We start from the raw sequence: 23,206 nt of genomic DNA on the forward strand, positions 1-23,206 counted from the left end.
CATGTCACATGCTGGCTCTAGACAACTTAGTTCAAAGGCCCCAGGTGCATGGTAGTCGCTTGGTTCAACTGTCAGGCTTGCTCTTCTTAGACATTGACGCCCTAAGCTGGATGCCCAACGAGGCCCGCTACACATCACAGCCTTTCAATTAGTGGTACATCCTCTAGACTGATTTTTTTTTTTCAATTTTATCAAACTTACCATTTTTAAGATCTGGAAAAAAACATTTTAGGTATTACACCGGACCCCGAAAACCCTATTGGTGTCCTAGAACACTTTCAAAACTATGTGCAAAAATATTTTTTTGAATTAATTGAACCTGAATGAAACGTATTTCCTGTTTAACTCACCTTTGTAAATTTAACAAAATCTTAATACCTTCTACTCACAGTAAAATAAGTAATGATATAGTTTATTTGAACTAAATTTTATTAACTTTAATAGAATACATTTCCTTTTAAATGTAATTCGAATGTCTTTGAAAATATTTTAAATTTAAATATTACATGCCAAAATCTGGGTATAAAATTCAGTCAAATATTGGAAGAGAAAAAACACAATTCCTCAAAATCAAAACAAAAAAGATAGAAAATAAATTATAACCAATATTCAGTTGGAGCTAGTATGGGAGGCGTATTTGAAAACGTGGATGCTGGCGTGTTGTTATGTCTTCTGCCACGATCCGAGCTGTCATGGTGTTCATAGTTAATGGTTGCAATTCCTTCATGTGGCGTTTGTATGAATAGATCAAAGCCTAATAGAAACAAACTTGCGATAAGTATTAGTCCGCCAACTAACAAATAAACACCATGTATCTGTAACAAATCAAACTAATGTTTTTATAAAATAAAATAGTACATATATTTGTAATTATGTGTAGTTTCTTATTAACTTCCTGTTTTCGCCATTTATTTATTTGTTCCTTAATTTATAGTTAGGAATCTCCAATAGATGAACCTCCTTAATGTTACCAAACTTTCGGGAAGAATGTTTTTGATAACGTCTCTAAGCTCCACAATAAGCAATAGCAGGGTTGTTGCCGCAGGCTTCACACTTATTGGGGTTTCGGTCTTTAAAGGTTTTAATACAAATTTAGAACCCTATTTATTATTTAGTCTACAACAATTTAACAAACTTTGCATTGATTTCAAAAATCTTGTCTGAATCCTAATTTGGACTTACTCTTATCGCAATTTGTGTAATTATTTTTTTAACTAAGAATTATTACTAAATAGACAGTTGACGTAAATTATATTAAATTCTAGTTTGAAGGCAACGAAGCCGCCTGAATTTCTTTTTTCTTTTACATAAAGAAACAAAATTGTTACGTAAGATTAGTTTTGAAAATCTGACCAATGACTGCAACTTAAACTAAAATCGGGAAAACTGTACAAACATAAACAAAGAGTGATGGTATAAACGAACATTTTCTACCGTAATATAAGCTTTGTTTAATTTCGATAAATTAAATTTTCTAATTTATCAAAAATTAAAGCTTACAGTAAGTGATTTTGTTTTTATTGCTATTCTTTTGAATAACATAATTTTGGGGCACCAAAATCTTAGAGCCTCTAATGTTAGGAATCCACTTCTGCTAAGTTCCCATCTTAAATGAAGTTTGCAAATATACAAAGTACCTCTAAAAAATGTACAATTTTAGAAAAAAAAACACCGTCTTAAACACTAACGCGATTTTCTTTACCACAGTTCTCAAAACAATTTTTCTTGAGTCTGAATTTTAAATCATAATTGTTATAAACACATTTACAAAACAAAATTCTCACCTTGTCAACGTCTCTATTTTCATTTTGAGAACCATCGTTACAGTAATATTCTTCTTCGTAAGAAAAATATTTCAATCTTTTTCTATTAAACGAATTATAATTAAGTTCTCTTTTATTGTTAATAACCATTTTGCAACAGTCACGATCATAATTATAGTACTTCACATGAAGGAACACATTAAGAAACTGAATATCTGAGGAGCATGTTAACAACTGTACTGGCCAAAGTACAACTTTTAATATTAACTGTGAAACAATTTATGTAATTGTAGCTATTAGAAGGCTCTTTATGGAATACTTTTTTAATTTAATTTCTTAAACTATTATTTCTTTGTGGAAATGAATTTTATAGTGTTGAATCATGTTTTATGAAAGCATTGCTACAGAGAAAAGTTATTATTTTATTATATTAATTTTTAAAAAAAGATACCATTGCTCGTTTCTAGCATGAGTTACAAGATAGTTGAATAGTTGTAACTTTGTTTTATTGTCCTTAAAATAATGAAATTTGAGTTTGTAACTCAGGAAAAATTGACAAGAAAAAAAAATCTACAAGATATTAAACCAATAAAACAAGGTGACAAGAACCCCTCCACGGTTGAATCAAGTAGATGCCACACCCATAAATTGTAAGAATTTCAAAGACGTTCAGTATGTTTGCTACAAATTGTGTTGCTTTACATTTAAGTTGTTTTGTTTCTATATAGTAAAATAGCTACTATTGAGTGTGTTTATTGCCTGTGTTTTCATTGGAGTTATATTAATATTTGAAAGAAACAAAATGATGTTTTATTCTTGTGAAAGATCAGAAAAAATGTTATTTTACAATAGTAAATACCATGGAAAATCAAGTGTAAAAAACAGTAATTTGTGTTTTCTGAAGAGAGTTTGCACTGCATTGCTCTTAGATTGCGCTATCATAGCCTTACATCGCCCTATGTAGGTTGCAATGCTGGTTTATCAGCAATGGAAGGGAATCTAAATCCTTAACAGTTGTAAGTGGCCATGTTAATTGTGTTCTGTTTAACTAATTGTTATTTTATAAAAATAGGTAGTACTTTGTTCTTTTTCCAGTAATGTGAGATCTAAAAACAATTAACAATGATACTTTACTAAGGAAGTCATCTTTGACTGTGGTAGTTAAAACATAAAAGTGGGTGGCCAATATATTGTGAATTCTGTCATTTTGATTATATTTAATGGATAAATTAACAGTTATATCAGGCTCACTTTTCTTGGCCGCAGATGTTTTTGCTATTGTCAGTTTAGCTATGCCTGATTGGATAATCACAGATGTTGGAGGTAAGAAATAATTGCAATTTCTCAATTGAAAGTAGCCAAGTGAGAAACGTTTATGCGAGAATTAAATGGTCAACATCAGTCTCTGTTTCGCTTAAAATTAGAACTACCACCAATTAATTATTAATTTGTTATACCTGACGAGTTAAAATGATTTTTTTTTTTGTAAATTATAAACAAATGTTCAAGCGGGGTGATTCAGAACCATTGCTTGCCAGTTTAGGTCTATTCGTCTCTAAATCTTAATTGTCACGATGATTTTAAACATCTTAATATTGTGGACAGAACTCTCTTCTCGCTGAAATTCGTGCCATGAATTGTTAGAAGTGGTACATCTACTTAGATTACTACTTAGTAATGGGACAGTGTTACTATGTTTTCTAATAATCTGTCATACTCTTAATTTGGACTCAAATTAAAAACAAATCCAGTAAAACCGTCATTTCAAATTCCACAACAAAGTGGTACTTCCATCTTCTGTAAAGTTAAAGTGGAGAGACAATTTATCTGATCGAAAATCTCCTTAGTAAATAAAAACAGCATGTTAAATTTGTGGGTTAGCTTCCAGTCCCCATCCAGTTTCGCATATGGTTTCACTTTAAGAACTTCACTGAGCAAAGAGATGATCGTTAACCAAATCCAGAGAGGTTTGCTAATTTGTTTCTTTATTTCAGGTGATACAAGACTAGGATTACTGTGGAGTTGTATGACAGTATACAACAGGCCTCAGATCTGTTTTCCACCTAGTTTACAGCCAGAATGGTTATTAGCATTAATTTGCATCCTTGTAGGATGTATTTGTATAACAACTACCATACTATTATTGATTGCGTCCCATTGGGATAGAAATGTTGTTCCTTATGCCAGATGGGTTGGCTTTACAGCAAGTAAGCTATTTTGAAATTACTTATACATCATTTGTTTTAAGAAAAGTGACAATGATTTTTTTTTTTATGTGTGACAGTCTTTCTTTTGTTGTATACTTTCATGGAACATATATTTATGATAGTAAATTTGAACTGCAATATAACACATTTAAGCATCTCCGAAGGTTTACCTGTGTAAATTGTTTATAGGCTTCAGAACTTTAAGATGTGGATGTTGCCTAATTGATGTGTGTTCTGCACCTTTAAAGTCCTACATGGACCGTAGCGGCTTGAAGTTATTGTAGTAATAATTTTCACATAATTTTATTGTGATAAAATGTGTTAAATTGCAGTTGAAATATTACTATCATATATACATACGTTACATTTACTAGGTTTGTGAGTTTTAATTTTGTTTGTCGATAATTGTTCTAATTTAACTATTATCATGAACTGCTGCTTATATTATAAACTAACTTTTAAAATATTGTCACATCTGTATAAATTCAAGTGAACAACCGTATCGGACAGTTTTACTATATATTTATTGTTGATGCAACCAACTAAATCTGTGAGAATGTGTAATTCTAGTTTAAAATGAAACGATGCCAAAGATAGTTTGGTGACTGTTCTCACCAGTTATTTATTTCTTTGTTAGAACAACATTAATATCTTGTCTGTTGCATTATTTTCCAGTGGTGCTGTTCTGCTTTGCCGCTGTAATATTCCCCATGGGCTTCCATGTGGATGAGATCGGCGGACAGCCATATCAGTTACCAAATAGCCATCAAGTTGGAATCTCCTACATACTGTTTGTATTGTCATTATGGGTCACAGTTATGTCAGAATTGTTTGCTGGCAAAGTTTGTCTTCCTCATTTTTAAAATTTTAGGTTTTCTATTCCTTTGTTTTTTTTTTGTTTTTTTTTTTTAAACTTCTAATGAAGTAGTTATTATTTTGTAATATTTATTGATTATTTTAGCGAGATAGTGTATATAAATTTTATTTTATGATGATTCGCATTTTATTATCTCAACTTTTTCAGTTGAGGCTATTTTTGCCCCTAAAAATGTAATAAAATATTACATTAGGTAACTAGGTTGTTACAAAAAAAAAAATTTTTGTGTATAAAAAACAGTGACGCTAACGATTGGTTTGATTTTTGAAGGAAAAAACCAGATTTCTCGCATTCTAAATAATAACGGTGTTCCTTGGTTGGTCGCTTACTTACATATGCTGCAATGATTAAAAATATCCTAATTCTTGAAAATAAAGGACATCATAGCTCCCGTAAGGGCTGGTATATAGTACATATTTCATTAGCTTCGCACTTAGCACTTCCCCTTCAAAACCTACATATTGCGAAACACGTATTTCCCTTCAGGTCAGGATGTAAAAATGAGAGTTAACGTTATGGAGTAGGTAACTGAGCAAAGGATTGTTAAACATTAGTATAAATTAAATGAACTACACTCTGCTATGAAAATTTCTTCATTGGCTTTCTTGTATAGCTCTTTCTGGACTTTCTTTCCCTAGAGATCATGATAGTAACCAAGAGTTGTAGAAGGTGAAAGATTTTTACATTTCCACTTTTCCAGATAACTAGAGACCCTCTAGAAAATAACTCCAATGATTTTTTTTAAACTTGGAACAATCATAGCCCACAAGTTGAAACTACAATTTTTATTTTTATTTCTTTTTTGCAAGGAAAATTCATTTTAGGGCGCTTCGTGTAGGGAGGCGTGGAGTAAGTGTCCCTCTAATGTGCCATTCGTTGAATTGTAATGTTTATAGTTCATTAAGAAATATTATTGAGAACTTTGAACATTCCAAATTAGAAGAAAATTGCTTTTCCGAATGGTGAACGAATATCTTGAATGATTTAGCTTATCTGTTCCTTTCTCTCTGTAAAACGAGATTTTATTGCATTTTTTCTTTTGGTATGGAAATTACTTTTAAGGCAAGGTACTGAGGGCAATCTTCAAAGGTTTTCTGTTTTTTAGAAACTATGTTGAAATCAATTAACAAAATTCCAATTTACAATTGTAGCAAAACATGTTATATTCCATAAAAACGTTTTTTGTATCAGTTTAAAGATATAAATTTCTTTCCATTATAAATATACATATGTACATTATTTGACAAATGAAAAGATTTTATAATGTCAATTTTTTATTTATTAATTTGTTCCAAGATTTTGATCAATTATTTATTTGCATTTAAAAATAAAAAACAATAATTATATTTTATTAAATTTAATAATTTTATTTACACTTCTGAACTGTCTTTCAATTAGTTAATTTATTCAAATTGTAAATAAATGAGAATATAATTTTATTTATGAAACAATGTTTTTCTTTTTCTTTACTTAAACTTTATAACCTTTACAAATGTCTCTTCTCTTGAACAATGACGGCCAATGTTAATCATTATTGTCTGACAAAACGAGGAAAGATATCTTTAATTAACTGACTGACAGGTAAATAGTGAATGTCTTTACGAAGATATACCTATATATATCTTTATACTTTTTTGTTTATACAATCAGTTACCATGGTAATAGATCAATGCAATATACAAGTGTTTGAGTTCGTCTTAATTCCATGCTCTATATTACTACTTTCTGTAGGATTTTAGAGTGTATGTTATAGTTTTAAATTTTTAGAACTTAAATTTAACAGCAGCCAAGTAAAAGCAGACATTCATTTCACACTATGACGCATTACACTTTACCATTTCTATTTATAAATTTAGGCGGTGAAATGGTTTATATTCTGGACCAAAGATTAAGGGCACAAAATATTGCAATTGAAAAGGCCAGAAAAGGTAAGAATTTCTAAATGTCCATTGGTTTATAATTAACATTTAGTAATTTCCACTTAATCGTTGAGATGATTCACAAAAATTGATTAAACAAGTTACTGCTACAGCAAGATAAATTGTCCACAGTTAGTAATGTTCTAGGTCATTTGCAACAAAAAGATTCAAATATACTACAGAATAAGTTTGTTGAACCATTTCCAAATAATTTTGCAATATCTCATGTACTCCACCCTAATGGGCTAACTCCTAAATAGCTAAAGTGAATTTTGATATATAAATACTTCTGTACTTAATGATAATACGAACTTTAATCGGGGCCATTGGCGAGAAAATGTTAAACTGAAAAATTCATTTAGTTTGACCTATTTTAACTACCAACAACCTTATTGCTGGAACCTAATTTTTTTTACCTTAAGACGGTGGATATCTTCTATAACTATAGTACAAAAGAAAGTAAAATGATAATTTTAAAGAAATTTGATCGTTACAAACCTGATAAAAGAATCCAAAATATTCAATTCTAATAATGAATAATTATTAGAATTACAATCTTTATAATTATCAAAAATTGTTACATTATTCTATTGAAATTTTCTTTATTTGTCATCTAGTGCTGGACGATATTATAAGAATCATGTTCAATCCAAAATTTGTTGAAGAACTATTTAAACCGCAAGAGATTTATAACAAAAGCGCTTTGAAAGCATTATTCCATGATCTGGCGCACGCGTCTATAATGCGTCTAAATGAGACCAGCATGAATAAACTATACGATCTGATGACCATGGTATTCAAATGGCAAGTATTCAGCGCTTCCCATCCCAGAGAATTGGTTCTGATCACTTTGAATCATTTGGATGCGATCAGAATGTTGGTCACCTGTCCTGCTATACACAAACAGTTGGATACTACATATTTTATGTTCATAAAGGTAAAGCAATAGTTCATCAAACTTTTTTTTTTGTGTTTCATTTAATTAAAAGTCTTTTTTGTCAATTTATTTCAACTCTGTCTCAGCCAAACAAAGAACAGTCAAGAAGTTAATAAATAAAGGGACAAAGAAATATCTCAAACAATTTCTTGATTCTCCAACATCTTTTTGGATAGCCTTTTTTTCTTTCTTGTCGTTTTAAAGTTGTTTCAACAATTTAAGATGCATCTTCCAAATTTCGTGAATACTGTATTCAGCATCTGCTAGTTTTCTTATCTGGCTGTTGGACATGTTTTAATTTAAGAAAAGGACCCCCACAACTTTGCTACCAGCATCCACATTCACTATTAACACTCTTTCCTGCTTCCTCAAGAGAGCTCCAAGATCTTACTTCCTTAAAAGTATAATTTCCAAAAACAGGTAAATTTTCTTTTGGGGTTGAAAACTTGGTTTCTTTTAGCCTTTAGAAGGAAGTTTAGAGCACCAGGTATTTTTTCCTTCCTCTTTTTTAGTGAAAGGTATAATTTGAGTAAAGACTCTCTAACTTCTAACTGTGAGGATAAAGGCAAATAATCACATTTAGTTAGTTTATTTCTAATTCCCTTTTCTATTCCCCCATCCAGTTGTACGGTTTTAAGCCCGCTCTTCTTGATCAGAGGGCGGGAACTGGGTAGTTGCAAATTCCACGACCTCCTCCAGTATTACACATGAATACAAATAAATTAACCTTAAAAACTAATTATCCACAAATCATTTGGATTTTTCCCAGACATATGGTCAGATGACATGCGGAGAATTACAAAGAGTGAGATACTCGCTGCTTAATTTTCTTCAAGATGTTAGAATCAGAGTATCGTTGTTGCTGAGACAAAGGCTCCAGAATCCGGATGGAAGTTTTGTGATTCCAACAACAATGCAGCTGTTTCATGGTAAATTTAATTTTTTTTCGTCATTTATTATGAAGTAGTTGACTCAATTAGCATCTAGGATCACATCGGCAGTTCCTAATCTGCCTATATAGTTACTTTGTACGTAATGAACGAAGTTCACTCGACCTAAATCGCCGTAGTTGTTGGAAGATCACCTCGCGTTTCACATTGAGGCTGATCAGAGGTCCTAGGTTTGCAAATCGTTGTGAATCTTAAGCTTCAAACTCACTTCTCAAACGAGATGTAGTTCTGCAATGATCAATATTAATCCATGTCCGTAGATCGTCCCAAAATCAGAAAAAAGAGATTGGCGACCGTTATCAAGCAGCAAATAAAGAAAAATTGAGGTTTATATACCGAAGAATCAACATGATGTGATTATCATTATTTTTATTCGTTTATTACTTTATTATGTTAAAAAAAAATATTTTATTGGTAAATAAGTATCAGTAAATAACAAAAATAAAATAATGTTTCCCCTGCTCTGTTATTAATTGTTCTCTTTCTTTATGTTCTATTATTTCTGGTTACCACAGCTATTCTGATAATTCAACTATTTTCTACTCTTAAAATTTGCTACTTTCATATATTGTTCACAGGCAGTGAAACACCTGGAAAGATAAGGATCTACTCAAGAGAGGGTATCCCGGTAGATTTGATAAGTTTCTATTCTGGAGGCAAATATTCTGTGGTTAATCAACCAGGTTCTACTGAAATGAGAGGCATAAGGAATACACAATTGGGAACGAATATGTTAGTAAAGAACTTTTACAGATTTCTTTTGTCTGGTGTTCTTTCCTTGAAATAATTTCCTCATTCTACATTAATTTCTTCCTTACTTTCATTACTTTCTAAGCAAACGTGTAAGGAATTGTACTACAAATGAAGTTATACGTTTTGTACAATGTGTAGTTGTCAAATATACGATCATAAGAATGTACTGCCTCAAGGAAAAATTGTAAGAAAAGTTTTGGCGATTAGAACAACTAATTATTATTAATGAAAAATGAAGAATGTAGGTGAAGACAATAATACTTTTAAGAGCTTATGGGGAGGGAAGGGATTAGCTATGAGGTTAGCATACTGGACTCCCACGCGGAGGTCCCGGGTTCGAATCCAGCAGCTGACCCTTAGATTTTCTCTTCCTAGGAGCTTCTTACAGCTCACTGTCCGGTGATGGACAGTGTTGTCTGTAACGAGAGAACACTGTCCGGAGGCCGGCAGTGCACTGGAAAAAGCTCCGGGCGCTAATGACCTCAGCTGTTGATGCGCAAAAAAAAAAAAAAAAAAAAAAAAAAAAAAAAAAAAAAAAAAAAAAAAAAAAAAAGAGCTTATGGGCAACTTAATTTTCAATCTCAAAGGTTTGATTGGCTCTATTAGTTAAGTTGGCAATATTAATTTTCATTGATACAGCTTGCTTTTTGTACTTGACTTCGTGAAAGAATTCACGACTTCCATTTAACTGAACAAGACTTTTTTTTTTTATTGGTAAGGCCATCTTTAGATTCAAATAAATTTTACAGTTTAAAAAAAAAGCAAACAACAATCACCTCTTTTGCTACATTCTGTACAGATACAGTGCTCCCAGAACTGAAACCGATCGAGAAGAGATGAACTATGACGGTCAAGAGAGCTACAAGAAAGAGATCAATCTACTAGTGGCCCAGTTAGGACATGACAGTACGAAAATTCCGGATGATTCCTTTCCACTGCAGTTGTTCGGCACAAATGATGAAGCCCAACATGCGTGAGTATTATTATGAGATCACTAGTTCTTCTTACTTATAAGCTGCGTGCCTTATATCGTTCTGGGCCATGAAATGTTACGATTAACTACTGCTTCCAAAAAAATAACCGAATCATGGTATAGAATATAATACAAAAACGTACGCGCAAGAGTTAAATAAATAAAGCTACAGTTTTTTGTTTTGCAACAGTTATAACATAATATTTTCAATTTTTGTTTTAAATCTATTTGCACAATATTTTTTTTTTTTTTTAAAAAAAACGGGCCTACAGCCTAGAGGCTGTGGAGACCAAAAAGCAGAACTTTTTAAGCTTGCTCGCACAGATGTCCCAATTATCTGGTAAAACTCATTTTCTGTACAATAATTTTTTTCTAGAATGGTGAACAAAGTCGATGACCAAGAACCTGTGCCCATGGATGAAATGGCATCTTCAACAGTTAATCAACATACAGAAGCACTGAGCAAGATATTAGCCGAAATGCAACCAACCTTAACCAAAGATCAATCAGAATTTGATCTATTAGATCTAATGGAAGAGTTAAGTTGAAACCAATCTAATGTAATTACTTCTATTTAATAATGTAAATAGAACAAATAAATATTGTATAAAGATAAAAGAAATATATACATATATATATAGAAAAACAAAATTTATATTGTGATTGTATTTATTTTTTGACCAACAAAAACAGACGTCACTTCATGGATTCATTGAACTTGGAGTCGTTTTTAAGGAATTTTACATTTTTTTCGACATTATCTAAAAATAAAAAAAGGTATTTATTAATGACGATTTTATTTGCAAGTAATGCAGAATAAAATAAAACACCGCCCACGAAGTGAATCCCATAGCACAAGTAGTTAATCATATCAAGAAGTTGTAGAAGAAGAACGGGTTTCGGAAAGGAATTTCAAAGGGAGATTCCAATAGGAGATATCGCCAACAGAATCGAAAGACAGACTAACTTAACGCCAAGTAATTTCATTTTCAGAAACCATTATGAAAACTACACCTTGACGATTATAAAACTACTCTAAACATAACTGTGCCTAAGAACTGCAATATTGCGAAGAACACTTTGTCAGATTACAACGCACATTACCATGTAATTCGCATCTAAGCCAAAACGCTTAGTGTGAAGTCGTATAACAGAATTGGTTTAACTTACGTTACAATAGTGTGACATATTTTTTCAACAAAACAGCATAAAAAAGACAAAAATATTTAGAAAATTTATTTCGTCGGAGAATTAAGCATTTACCTAAAATACTAAATTCTGCGCTTCTATTTATCTACATCTAGAACACGCGAAGGGAAAGGAAACAAGTACTTTCATATGTAATATAAAAATAGTAATAACAGTGATAAAATATAAAAATATAACATGACAATATATGAAAATGTAGTATAGCCACTCTTGCTCTACGTTATAAACTAAACAAGTAAAAACAATCACAGTAATTATGACTATGCTAACCTAAAGTCTATAATATACTTTGTGCCGGTGAATCCTTTGGGGTTGGTAATATTTTGCAACGCTTCAGGATATTTAGACAGTGGTATCAACGAATGAGCTGGTGCTTTCAATTTGCCAGCCACCATCAGGTTCATTATGTCTGTCAGCATATGCTTTCTAACTTCAGAGTCTCTATTCTCTTTTGTCCATCTAGTCATCCAAAATCCTTTCGCTGAGATATCCTACAAGTTAAATCATTTGAATTATTTATTGCATAATGTGAAGAGATTACATTAGAAATGTCAAGAAATGATCGATATGAGCCAGTAGTTAGTAGAATTGTAATTAGCAATAGAATTGAGAACCACGAAATCTATGAGAACACACCATACTAAAATGACAATTTAGAGGGAAACCTAACCTTCATGCGTTTCCTTAAGAGGAGTGATTACTCAGAAAAAGTTGAGTTCTGAACGTAAGAGCGTAGTGATTACATTGAGAGCACCATAAAAGATCAAAAATTACGGGAAAAAGCATAAACAGTGAAAAGCACCAGTAAAACGCAAGAACACAACATACTTTGATCGAACAATTTTTCTCACTAACGTACCTTATAAATCATCTCACGATAAATCAGCACACAATTCTGAATATATGTAGAAAACTTGGAATTCTGACTTGAATCATAATAGGGAATATTTATTCTGAGAGAGAGACCAAAGCAAGATCTTCATTATTAATGCTGTCAAAATAACAAACCTTGAAAATTAAAAGTGAAGTAGGAATGATGACAGGTTCTCTGGACATGCCGCCGTAAGTCACAACAACTCCTTTTTGGTTGAGCCTTCTCATAACTTCAGTAGCACTTTTACCTCCCACACAGTTCAGAGCAAGTTTTGGATTGGGAACTTCACCACTTTTAAATAACTGCGTGTTCCTGCAACATCATATCACTTGAAAAAGTTTGGATAAGAAAAACGCTCATTTTCTTAAAATTTATATTGAATAAGATGGCAAAAAAAAAAAAATGAAACTCTAAGGCTAAGAACTTTGCTCTGGAATGTTGCAAGATGTCAAGAAAATTAAGAAGAAAAACCAAAGACGTACCTACATTCTTCCTCAGTCAACACGTATGTAGCACCAATACTGATGAGATAGCTTTTCAATTTGTCTATATCCGGCCTATTACGTACAATATTTACAGATTTATATCCCCATGCTTTGCAAAACTGGATAACATTTTGCCCAGCCGCACTGTTTGCCCCATTTTGGAGTACACAATCGCCAGGTTCCAAAGGCACAAAATCTTTTAACATTCTGTAAGCCGTACTTGTATTTGAGGAAATGCCAGATAATTCAACAAGAGGCACACTTTGTGGTACCTATAAAAAAAATAACGCATTATAAACAAAAGTGTATTGCCTTCTCGCTCCAATATCATAGAAAATTTACAGTTTTATCTTCTAGACTAGCAGATTAGCCATGCAGTTATTATATGTTTATTTACACATTTTTGAAAAGGGTTGTCATACCTTTAAAACTAATTTAAGCATCTATTAAAGTGCTATGCTAACAGTATTATGTGGTTAATGCGAAGCTTTCATCAGCCTCGGAATTTTTATAAAAAAACATTTAACCCAACTTAATATAATAAGAGTGAATAGCCACACGTTCTACTAAAATGTTGTTTTAAAGATGAGTTGAACCTACGCCTCTCCAGAAATGCCTGTAATCTAATTTTTCCGAAGAAATATTTCAAATAAAATCGTTGACGCCATTTACGAAAAAGTTAACGACGAAACAAGTTTAACGATTTTCTTCGCTATTTTTAGTTTTTGAGTTGTAGCGCATATAAATAAATTTAAAAAAAAAAAATGATAAATTGAGTTCAGGGACCTCCAAACGGATATTTCCGTTGGGAACTCCTTATCGTACACAACGCAGTACTAGAAAGAGAAACCAGGAAAATAAGCTCTAGGCAAAACATGAGGATTAAAAGTGCTTACTTTCAATACAGAGGTTATTGGAACAACATTATGTGTCCTCCAAGTTCCAAAATTTTCAATATTAGGAATAACTAAGTCTCCAACCTCAAAATCATTTACATTGGCACCTGTAGCGATTACTTTTCCTACGCCTTCATGTCCTGGCACACCAGGTAATTTTGGTTTTATTGGATATGTTCCTTGGATGGTATTCATATCTGCGGGATTCATTGAAGCAACTATCATTTGAATTAGAACCTTTGAAATGAAATTTCTTTTAGACATTATTTTTATTTTGTCTCATAACCATATTAAGAATAGATTAATGCAAGAAGTAACGTACCTCATTCGAGTCAGGCGGTTTTAGATCTTCTTCTTCTAATTTTACAACTTTCGTTGGATCACCAAATTCATAAATCATTAACTTCCTGCTCTTTACCGTTGTATTGTATGATCGAAAAAACATATTTGGTGAATTTATGTATCTGGTAGTGCAAGCGAAGAAAGATTTCAAAGTTAATTTTGCTGCTGTCATTTTTATAATTCAAGAATTTGAAAAAACTAATTGTAGAAAACTAATCAGTTACCAAGTCAATAATCTAAATGCTATATTTTTAATCATAATCAAATGAAATATTCAATACTTAACACAAACGTGAAAAAACATTGAAGGAGGTTTCATCATAACCTTCGCAAAGTGTGTAAATCATCGTGAAAGCCTTCTTGAAAGTTTTCATAAGTGTATTTTTTTTTTCTCTCTTTTTATATTTTTAGAGAATCTGTAATTATAGTATTAAAATAAAGTCTTATTCTTTTAATTTATTAAAAAAGAGAAAATCGGTGTGTAAGAAGTAATTAAAAAAATATCGGCTGTTTCTACAATTTCAAAGTTTTCTTGTTTTACTTTCTTCAAGATTAGCATTTTTACTAAATTTGAGCTGGCTTCAGTGTAGATTTACGAGAATAAAACTGTATTCTTCAGTACTTTTGAATCCCAATTCCGGCTTCCCTTTTGCCCAATATTTTTTAATAAATCTACACCAGATTATACGAAACTAAATAGGCAAACTCGGAATTTCAAAACCAACATTTTTAATTTTTACTTTTTCTTTCATTCTCATTCTTGTAAATAGAAAGTAAAAAATTTACAGCTGTAATCGCAACCTGCTAATTCTAAGACTTGGCACTCGTAGCGCTGCTTATCCTATGTGATTTCATTCTTGCTAGCCAGTGCTGCTTTCTAGTAATCATTTTATAAAGTTCTATTTTTTTTTTACATTCCATTACGAAGAAGATGTCTGGTGTAATAATTATTTAAAATTTATTTAATATTTTTTTTCGGAAAAGTTCAATAATATTCTTCTTTCAGTCTCCCTAGTAATAAGTGAAAGGAAAGGTTCATGTTTGAACATGAAAAAAAATCAGCTGATCGGAAGAGGTTTCGACTAACAAGAGAAATTATTGTGTTTCGTGTCAAATTTTTGATACTGAGTTTTCATCGGAAATACGTTTTCCCGGTAATTTATAATCTTTTCACCGGCTTTGAGCTTCCCTAAGTTCCAAAGTTATTAGAAAATGTATGCGCATATACAATAGCATTAATAATTTATCTAGCAAAATAAAATGCAAAACAGTGTACATAATCATCAAAATAGGGAACGTAAATGAGCGAAAAATCTAATTAACAACCATTTAGAACTACGCTTTTTGTTTTTGAAATTTCTGTTTGAAGACAAATTCTCAACCAGGAAAGACTGTTTTATGAAGGAATATTTGTTTTTTTCTAAATTTTGCATTATTACACAGAGCAAAATATGTGACTTTATCTAATTAAGTCAAATCAATTTCTTTTTGAGGCAACACTGGTAAAGGAGATGGAGTAGGTTTCCTAATTATTAATTATTTCTTAACTTCAGAAGTGGATAAAAGAGGAAGAACAAAATGTCAGTTTCAGACTTATGTCTGACGGTCTGATGACGTATACGTCAAGCGATTTATGCCATGTGCTGATCAGCTTGACATTTCCCCAACACGGCGCTTGACAATGAAGTGGCTCTCTCCCTGGAGTTAAGTCGTGATTAAAACCGGCCAAACCTCTAAACAAACCCAATAGCACAGACCTTATCTTCGCTAGCGGGGTCTACGAGAGCTCACTGTTGTTACCCAGAGAAAATCATCATTCTGGAAAGAGCGGTTTGGTTACAGATCAGGCCTCCCAAGTTACCAGTTTCCACTCTACCAATAAAACAGAGCAGAGAACTTAAGAAGTCCCCATAACTGCCTTAATCAGCTGCAAAAGCGGAGCACTGCCATTTAAAAAGTGTCGCCTAATGATAGCAGAGACTAACTATAGAGTTTCTGGACTAATACATGCGTCCAAACAACGCTAACATTCTGGCGTGGTCTTTATGGACATCCATAAAGGCGTTTAAACCGTATGGTGTTACTGGCTGATAGACCACCATTTCCCACTCTGTATTAGTGCTTTTCATTAATATGAAATATCTGGTGTCTTGCATCGCAACTACATAATCCAACAGCGGTACTTCCACAATGTTCATATCGTTTCTTTATTTACTCCAACCAAATTTCACATCTTAATGAAGTTCGACGGCGCTGTTTAAACATTGCGAAGATTCAAAGTGATTATCAGTGGAGACGCTTAGTGTGTTTTCATTGTTAAGGTTATTGTTTGACTTCTCAATTGTGAATCTTAGGCGGTTCAAGTCCGGGCTTATATTTCTACCCTGGACTCGGCTTATGTAACTGTTTAGGGAGAGGGGTAGCGGTATGGATCCAGAGCGGCTTTGGGGAGAGATTCACCTCAGTTTTTTTCCTTTTTTTTTTTGATTCCGTGAACTCGAGAATTGGTACGAGTTGAACTAAAAGTAATTTAAGTAGTTAGAGTAAACTTAGATGCTGATTTACTTAAGAATATTCAGTACACACTTATACACACCACGGTGGTACTTGATGTCCCTCCACATGGCGCACTCGAATGGTGTGGGCTGTGTCATATGTACACTTTCTCATTGCTATATTTATTGGTCCTCTACAGAGTTTCATACTCTGACAGGCTCACAGTGCTGGCGGAGATGTCCCACGTGGGCAGATCTAAATAGCAATGAAGTTGGTACATTTGTCAAGATTATGTCTGTCCACTGGAGGAGTAGTTTATTGCTTCGTCCGCCTCCCTTTCTCTATGCCCCCTATTTGTTAACATTATCCAATAAATTTCTTTATTTACCAACATATTTTTTTTATCTTCTCTCCCACCTCGTCACAGGAAACTGCCGCAGTCGGCCAGATTTACGATTGTGAGTTGACACAGGAAACAATTCGCTCTCTCTGAAGAGAAAAAGTGATTTCTTACTAATTGGTCGGTGTGTATATGTGTTCATCTTAATTCAAGAACAAAAAATTGCCGATTTGAAATGTAAAGTCAAAGCTGCGACTCTCTGGACGACATTGTGTAATTGACTGGAGCAGTGATCCCCAAACTTTTTTTTGTGGCCCAATCTAGGTACTAATGTTGTGACTGCGACCAATTAATTAAAATTAAAGATATAACACACAACATTTGTTTCTAATAATCGATTATCTTCTATTTCGACCTCAACGAATCCAATTTAAATAATTTCATTTGAAAAATACTGAAATTTGCCAATTTGATGCGATCACAATCCTTCCACTGTCCGGCAGTAAGAGCAAGTGAGGCAATAAATCATTCTCCCTCCAATATTGAAGCGTCCTTCACAATTTTCTCTGCTGCTGTTAATTTTATATTTATTGACGTTATAATAATAGACTTTTTCAAAAATAAAAACACTTTATTAAAGATAATTAAACAATGAAGCAAAGAAAAGAGAAATATGTTAGACATTTCCAAGTTATGGGGGGGGGGGAAGAAGTCCAAAAAACCAAAATCATAATTTTTTTCTGCAACAGATGTGCGTAGATGGCAGTAAACTATGGATGGACTAGAAGTTATAATTGGCCATGATTACAGGTCTGCAGAGTAGGGTAGGTTATCTGCCACAATTGCAGAATACACCACGTGTTTGTGTTTTCAATTTGTCTGCTACGATGATTGACAGGTTGGGACCTGTAAATTCTGGGGTAGTTACCATTGATTACCGCTGCTGCAGCTCAGCGCTCCAGATTCTCAATAAATCTTCCTTAATTTATTTTCTTCTTTCTCTTTGTTCAACATGTTCAGGTTATGGCTGACCAAGGAGGTTATATAGTGCTATAATTACCTCCGGTTTGTCATTCAGGATCATTGGAATGTCCATAACAATGTTCTAATACATAAATAACTTACGATCGTTAATTTCCATCTTTTTGCTAGCTACGTTTTAACCCATCTGCAGTTTTTAATTCGTACGATAATTATCTATATTTTTTGTTATTATTTATTAAAAATAATTTACATGAATCAGTGGCACGAGGAGGATTGGTTAAAGCAGTAAACCTCCATTACTTCTTGACTTAAAAACTGTTCATTTCATTATTACTCGGTGCTACAGCCACTTTAAGGGTCTTAAGCCCCTTAAAATTCGCTTTCGCCCGGTTATCTCTGTTTAACGCAGCACTCTTTCAGTTTTGGATACCTATCATGCTTGTATCCTCAGTTATGATTACGAGTATGATATTCTATCATTACGTCGTAGTGTGGGACGTCCAAACTATACTTGCTCGGTAAAAATGGATAGCTGTTTTCTTTTTGGAATGTCACATCACATGGCCACATCGCATAGTCTAGGAACCTGAAAAAATAAATTCATTAGCTCCGTGTCCTTCTCTTACTGGGCAGAATATCCGTCAACATCTCTTTGTCCCTTTTTCTGATGATCCACGCTTCTGAACCATACATAAGTTCAGTCCAAGTTGGTGTTCTGTAGAGAACTGTTTTGGAATTCCATAACACAAGTTTGCTCTTAATGTACTGGCCAATCCCAAAGTACAGTAACAGCCACGTACAACTCTCCTGTTGATATCTGTGGAAACCTCGTTGTCTATGGTGTCTTCAGCCCCAAGACAAGTGAGTCTACACTTTTAAGATTGTATCTTCCTATGCCCCCTGCCAGATTTATACTTCAACTTGCTCTGCTTGATCATTTGATCCAGAACCTCAGCAGCTCTAACCAGGTTTATAAATGATTTTCCAAAAATATCCCTGACATCCGCGAAGGTAAAAAAATTGAAGTTATTTTAGGATATTGTGCCCGTTTGTGGGATGGCAACCTTGTGTTTTACGTACTTTAAAATGTAATACTGTATGTAACCTGCCGAATTATTTATTTTTAAAGTTAGATTTTATCTTCACGTTTTCTTTATTTACCTATTTGTTAATATTTGTTTGGTACACAATAGTTTGCAGAGAGATTTTTGAAAATGGTAATGTTATCAAATCCGTTACATCTACTGTTGAATATAGTTTGTTGTCTTATACAACAATGCTACAAAATTTTTGCACTTAAAGTTCGGTAACGTGATTACGAACCGCCAAAGGTAATAATTTGATTTTTACCATTCAATAACTTCAAAACATGTGCTTCAAAAGTAAAATTCTAACATTTGGCAAGATTACGAATGACAAAGAAGAAGCGAAACTTTTCGATCTAAACACTCCAAGAACTGTGACGATAGCAACGCACATTCGTTATCTCCACAATAATTAGAGATACCACAGTTGCTGTAAGTGCGCAATATATATATATATATATATATATAACAATTTATCACAAAACAGGGGACTGAATTATCTATCAATAGCTACCTTAATATCTTTGTCATCTTTATTTATATCATAGTGAAAACGTCTTTAACAGCGTCAATTTGTCTACCATTTCTATACTTACAGTTTTCTAAACTAATTACTACGCACACAATGTAGTGACTTTTATACGTGACTTTCACAGAGAATTCAGTCTTAGACTTAATGATTGTGATTAACAGCCTAGTGTTATAATAATACAGCGTATATCCGCTTCCGCTTCTCAATTACTCAACATCTATTGACAGGTAACTTTTTTTTATTCACTTCTAATCGTATTATTGAATTTATTAACAAATAGGTTATCTCTAATTAGGTTATCTAAGCACTGAAAATTTTTCCTGGTTACTCTATTAACTTGCTAGGTGAGGTGAGGGCCTTGGATTTTATGCGATGAATTTGTTCTGGATTCAAGAAGTTCTAGCCTAACACCCGAATATAGTAACTGGAAGACACGAATTCTCCTGTATCGTGGTAAAGAGAGACCGAACATTGCATCAAATACAAAAAAAAATTAATAAGGTGGAGGATTAAATGTGTTCTTCACTCCGCGTATAGCTCAGATCTTGTCACTTCTGTGTATCTTCATTTCAAAAATTAGTAACAATAGAATACTTACTTCCCGTAAAGCGGAGTTAGAAACTAAGAGAAAGTACCAACGTTGCAACCTCCCCTAGTTACGTAACGCTCTAACTAAAACAATACCAACGACAATATATCTACAATGAATGTTTTAATTCTTTGGAATGATGACAAACGAAGGCAACAAATTATTGATCATTGTTTTGTAAAACCAATAAATCGAATCTTTCTTAGAATTAAATTGAGTGCCTGTCAGATATGTCTGTAGGTTTCCATAACAATTATGCATGTCTAATATTGGAACAATAGCTGGAATCAGATTAGTAGGTTGGTAACTTTGTACAGTGATAAATGGAAAAGAAATATTAAATAGTATCGATGAAAAGATCGATTTATTACTAGTATTCTGTTTGATAATCACTTCGACATATATGAGGATTGCGTGTAGCTATGGGTTTCTGTTTTCCCTTACGAAAGTACCTCGAGTTTGAGTTTTCACCAGTTTTGGGGCCCCCCTTGAAAACAAAAAAGTTTATTTTAAAAATTAATTACGTATATAAGTCAGAGTAACTAAAAAAACAAAATCTCAGAAAATTCCAATTTGATATTTAGTTTAGGTGCCACCAAGGGATGGACAATAAGGTTTTGGTCATAATAGGTAAACCGTAAGTTGTCACTTTGCTGAAAGAAATTGAAAATGGCTTGAACAATATATTTTTTTAAAGAACATACACTTTCCATACGTGCAACATTTAGTAACATCTTATCAGGGAAATATTTTTAAACTTATGTGTAAAATGTTATAGCAATCTAATCACGCCTATAAAATTAGGAGTTCAACAGTAACTGAAATTCATAATTTGAAAAAAAATTAAAACTGTAAAGTAAAAGTGCAAATTTTATTGAATCCATGTTTCTCTTTTTTCAGCGATTGAAAATGGTTTATAATGATTTTCTTTAAAATCCTAACAAAGAGGAGATACAGTCAGGAAAGTTGATTTAAGCTGTACCTACGGTGGGTTAAAGATAAGTTCTCCTCCAGAGTGACGTTGCTAAACTAAACATCCTAAACCAGGATGATTTGTTTAAGCATGTCTCTGACCAACATTTCGAATTGGAAGGATTTCAGATAACCAGCCCAGAAAACCCAACGACTTTTTCGAGTTTTTATAGAAACAGTCGCCAAACGGTTACTATTGAACTTACGACATCATCACGTCAGGCTAATCGCTATAGTTTGAAGCTTCTTTTCAAGGAAGCTTCTTCAGAATCTCTTGATTTTTTTGAAAACGGGGGGGCTTCTGAAATTTATTATTTAAACTATTTGCGAGTTCAAAGTCTAAACTTCGATTGAATTTAATTGCATAAAATTGCACTAAGAGAAAACCATTACATTTCATTCTCGATTTTTTTCAATCGAATGTAAATGTTCTCTCAGAGCAAAACATCGTAAGACCGAAACCGGACGTAGGCGGTTTATTTTTCCAACATGTTATCTTTCGAAATTTATTTATAATTCCATTTTGAAGCGTTCCTTTATAGTTTTATAAAAACAACCTTTAGCAATTGGTCATAGTTTATAATATGTATATATATCAAGTGTTATATATTTCTATTGTCTTATAATGTTGATTTACTGTAGCAGGGAGTTCACCAGAAATCTATGTTGGCAACACAAAGTATACTACTCCAGCCATGTATAAAAACCTCCTTAGATAACCTGCATAAATTTATTTCTGTTACCTTCTGCTCTTTTGGCAGATGTTTATCCCGGACTTTTCTTCACCATTCCAGTTTTTTTAATTTTTTTTTATTTGTTTCTTTGTTAAATTCTCTTCTTGTTGTGTTTTACAAAAAACTAGAACCTGCATGAATCTTCCAGGAGATTTTGGTTGTACAGATTAGCCAGAATGTATAATAAGGTAAGGATACAGTACGGGATATTTCCAGTTTTTTGATTCAATGCAATGGCTTGGAAAAGTATTCAGCATTTATCCCTGTTTGAATATATATACCTTATTTTACAGAGTTTTATGTAAAAGCAATTAATTCGTATTATTTTTTTAAAAATGTGTTGGGAATACACATAAGACGTAACTTCTTTGCACTTCTTGAAATAATAGTAACTTCACTAAAATACAAAACTCACGGTCCAAACTTAACACTTTTTCCCAATCTCAAATTTGAAAACAAATTCTTCCCAATATTATCCAGACTGTACACTATGCATTACACCGTAATGACAAGGTAAAATAAGGAACAAAGTGACTTGCATTAACCCGTTAAGATGGTAGTTGAAAACTGAAAACAGACTCAGTAAAGTGATGCTTCCTTTTAGTTGTTTTGGACCAAAAACTATTCGTCGGGTCCCACAGCGATCTAAAACACTCAATTATTTTTTAGTCGTGACACTCACTTCATACCAATAAGTAAATAATAATAATTTTTCGAACTCAATGGATCTCAAATTCTGTTCATTTTCTGTTAAACTCAAGATCGAGTACAGTAAAAGCTCTTTATTCGCGGGGTATATGTTCCATAAATATGCCGCGAATACAGAAACCGTGAATACGGAATGGTAATTTATATGGGATTATAGGGGATACGTTCCTAGCTGACAAAATAAAAAAAAAATAAATATAAAAAAATCAATTAAATTGAAGTTTTTGAACATTTTGATTAATTATCTTAAGGCTTAGGCAATGGTTTGAAGAATTTTGTAATTTTCTCTTGCTTGGCAGTTTTTAAAAGCTTTTGTTTGCAGTCAAAGTTTGAACTTGCCACTACAACTACCATCAGGTTCTTTAAAATGAGCGTAAAGATACTTTGCCTTCTCCCGGACCATTGGACCACTCAGGAGCACCCTTTTTTTGATTGCGGTCTTCGATCCATAATGGCAACGCCACTTCCATTTTTTCTATTGCTGGATCACGAACAATTGCTTTCATTCTGTGCGTTTACATTCTCAAAAACACCGATCGCGGCGAAGGCGGCTTATGTCAAAGTCCTCGGCGATATCATTT

At 32.8% G+C, this 23,206-nt stretch overlaps 5 protein-coding genes across 11 annotated transcripts in view; 3 read left to right on the plus strand and 2 right to left on the minus strand.

The window, feature by feature from the left end:
- Positions 1-411: 411 nt before the first annotated feature.
- Positions 412-2,013, minus strand: LOC141451853 (uncharacterized). 2 transcript variants are annotated; one of them, XM_074123588.1, is made up of 2 exons: positions 1,785-2,013; positions 412-830 (listed from the first exon to the last, which is right to left on the minus strand). In XM_074123588.1, exons 1-2 carry the CDS (start codon positions 1,911-1,913, stop codon positions 597-599), a joined length of 363 nt encoding a protein of 120 aa, XP_073979689.1. In that variant the 5' UTR covers positions 1,914-2,013; the 3' UTR covers positions 412-596. The 2 variants fall into 2 exon arrangements, with proteins under 2 accessions (XP_073979689.1, XP_073979690.1); XM_074123589.1 differs by having other exon boundaries at positions 412-815; positions 1,785-2,001.
- A 146-nt stretch (positions 2,014-2,159) lies between these two features.
- LOC141451852 (uncharacterized protein C16orf52 homolog A) lies at positions 2,160-6,298 on the plus strand. 3 transcript variants are annotated; one of them, XM_074123587.1, is made up of 4 exons: positions 2,160-2,779; positions 2,840-3,086; positions 3,758-3,970; positions 4,646-6,298. In XM_074123587.1, the coding sequence occupies exons 2-4, from the start codon at positions 2,984-2,986 to the stop codon at positions 4,831-4,833; spliced, it is 504 nt and encodes a 167-aa protein (XP_073979688.1). In that variant the 5' UTR covers positions 2,160-2,779; positions 2,840-2,983; the 3' UTR covers positions 4,834-6,298. The 3 variants fall into 3 exon arrangements, with proteins under 3 accessions (XP_073979688.1, XP_073979687.1, XP_073979686.1); XM_074123586.1 differs by having other exon boundaries at positions 2,859-3,086; XM_074123585.1 differs by having other exon boundaries at positions 2,160-3,086.
- On the minus strand, positions 4,813-14,523 carry LOC141451849 (enoyl-[acyl-carrier-protein] reductase, mitochondrial). Of its 3 annotated transcripts, none has more exons than XM_074123577.1 (6): positions 14,166-14,523; positions 13,844-14,080; positions 12,945-13,219; positions 12,597-12,774; positions 11,859-12,079; positions 4,813-11,140 (listed from the first exon to the last, which is right to left on the minus strand). In XM_074123577.1, exons 1-6 carry the CDS (start codon positions 14,355-14,357, stop codon positions 11,137-11,139), a joined length of 1,107 nt encoding a protein of 368 aa, XP_073979678.1. In that variant the 5' UTR covers positions 14,358-14,523; the 3' UTR covers positions 4,813-11,136. The 3 variants fall into 3 exon arrangements, with proteins under 3 accessions (XP_073979678.1, XP_073979679.1, XP_073979677.1); XM_074123578.1 differs by lacking the exon at positions 4,813-11,140 and having other exon boundaries at positions 11,603-12,079; positions 14,166-14,307; positions 14,410-14,522; XM_074123576.1 differs by lacking the exon at positions 4,813-11,140 and having other exon boundaries at positions 11,603-12,079.
- OSCP1 (Organic solute carrier partner 1) lies at positions 6,639-11,030 on the plus strand. The gene is made up of 6 exons (XM_074123579.1): positions 6,639-6,775; positions 7,384-7,703; positions 8,473-8,632; positions 9,232-9,385; positions 10,206-10,379; positions 10,756-11,030. Exons 1-6 carry the CDS (start codon positions 6,664-6,666, stop codon positions 10,925-10,927), a joined length of 1,092 nt encoding a protein of 363 aa, XP_073979680.1. The 5' UTR covers positions 6,639-6,663; the 3' UTR covers positions 10,928-11,030.
- Positions 14,524-19,627: 5,104 nt separating the features above from the next.
- The window catches only part of drm (odd-skipped family member drumstick), a 31,789-nt gene continuing 28,210 nt past the window's right edge, over positions 19,628-23,206 (plus strand). Inside the window, exon 1 of one of the 2 annotated variants that reach the window (XM_074123592.1) lies at positions 19,628-19,849. The gene's annotated coding sequence lies outside the window, so the exon portion shown is untranslated. Of the gene's footprint in view, positions 19,850-21,917; positions 22,106-23,206 lie in introns of those variants that run through there. The other variant, XM_074123593.1, reaches the window with a different exon arrangement.

Source organism: Rhodnius prolixus, unplaced genomic scaffold, assembly GCF_049639745.1.
Source record: "Rhodnius prolixus isolate KJV_2025 unplaced genomic scaffold, Rpr scaffold_14, whole genome shotgun sequence".
Classification (NCBI taxonomy): domain Eukaryota; kingdom Metazoa; phylum Arthropoda; class Insecta; order Hemiptera; family Reduviidae; genus Rhodnius; species Rhodnius prolixus.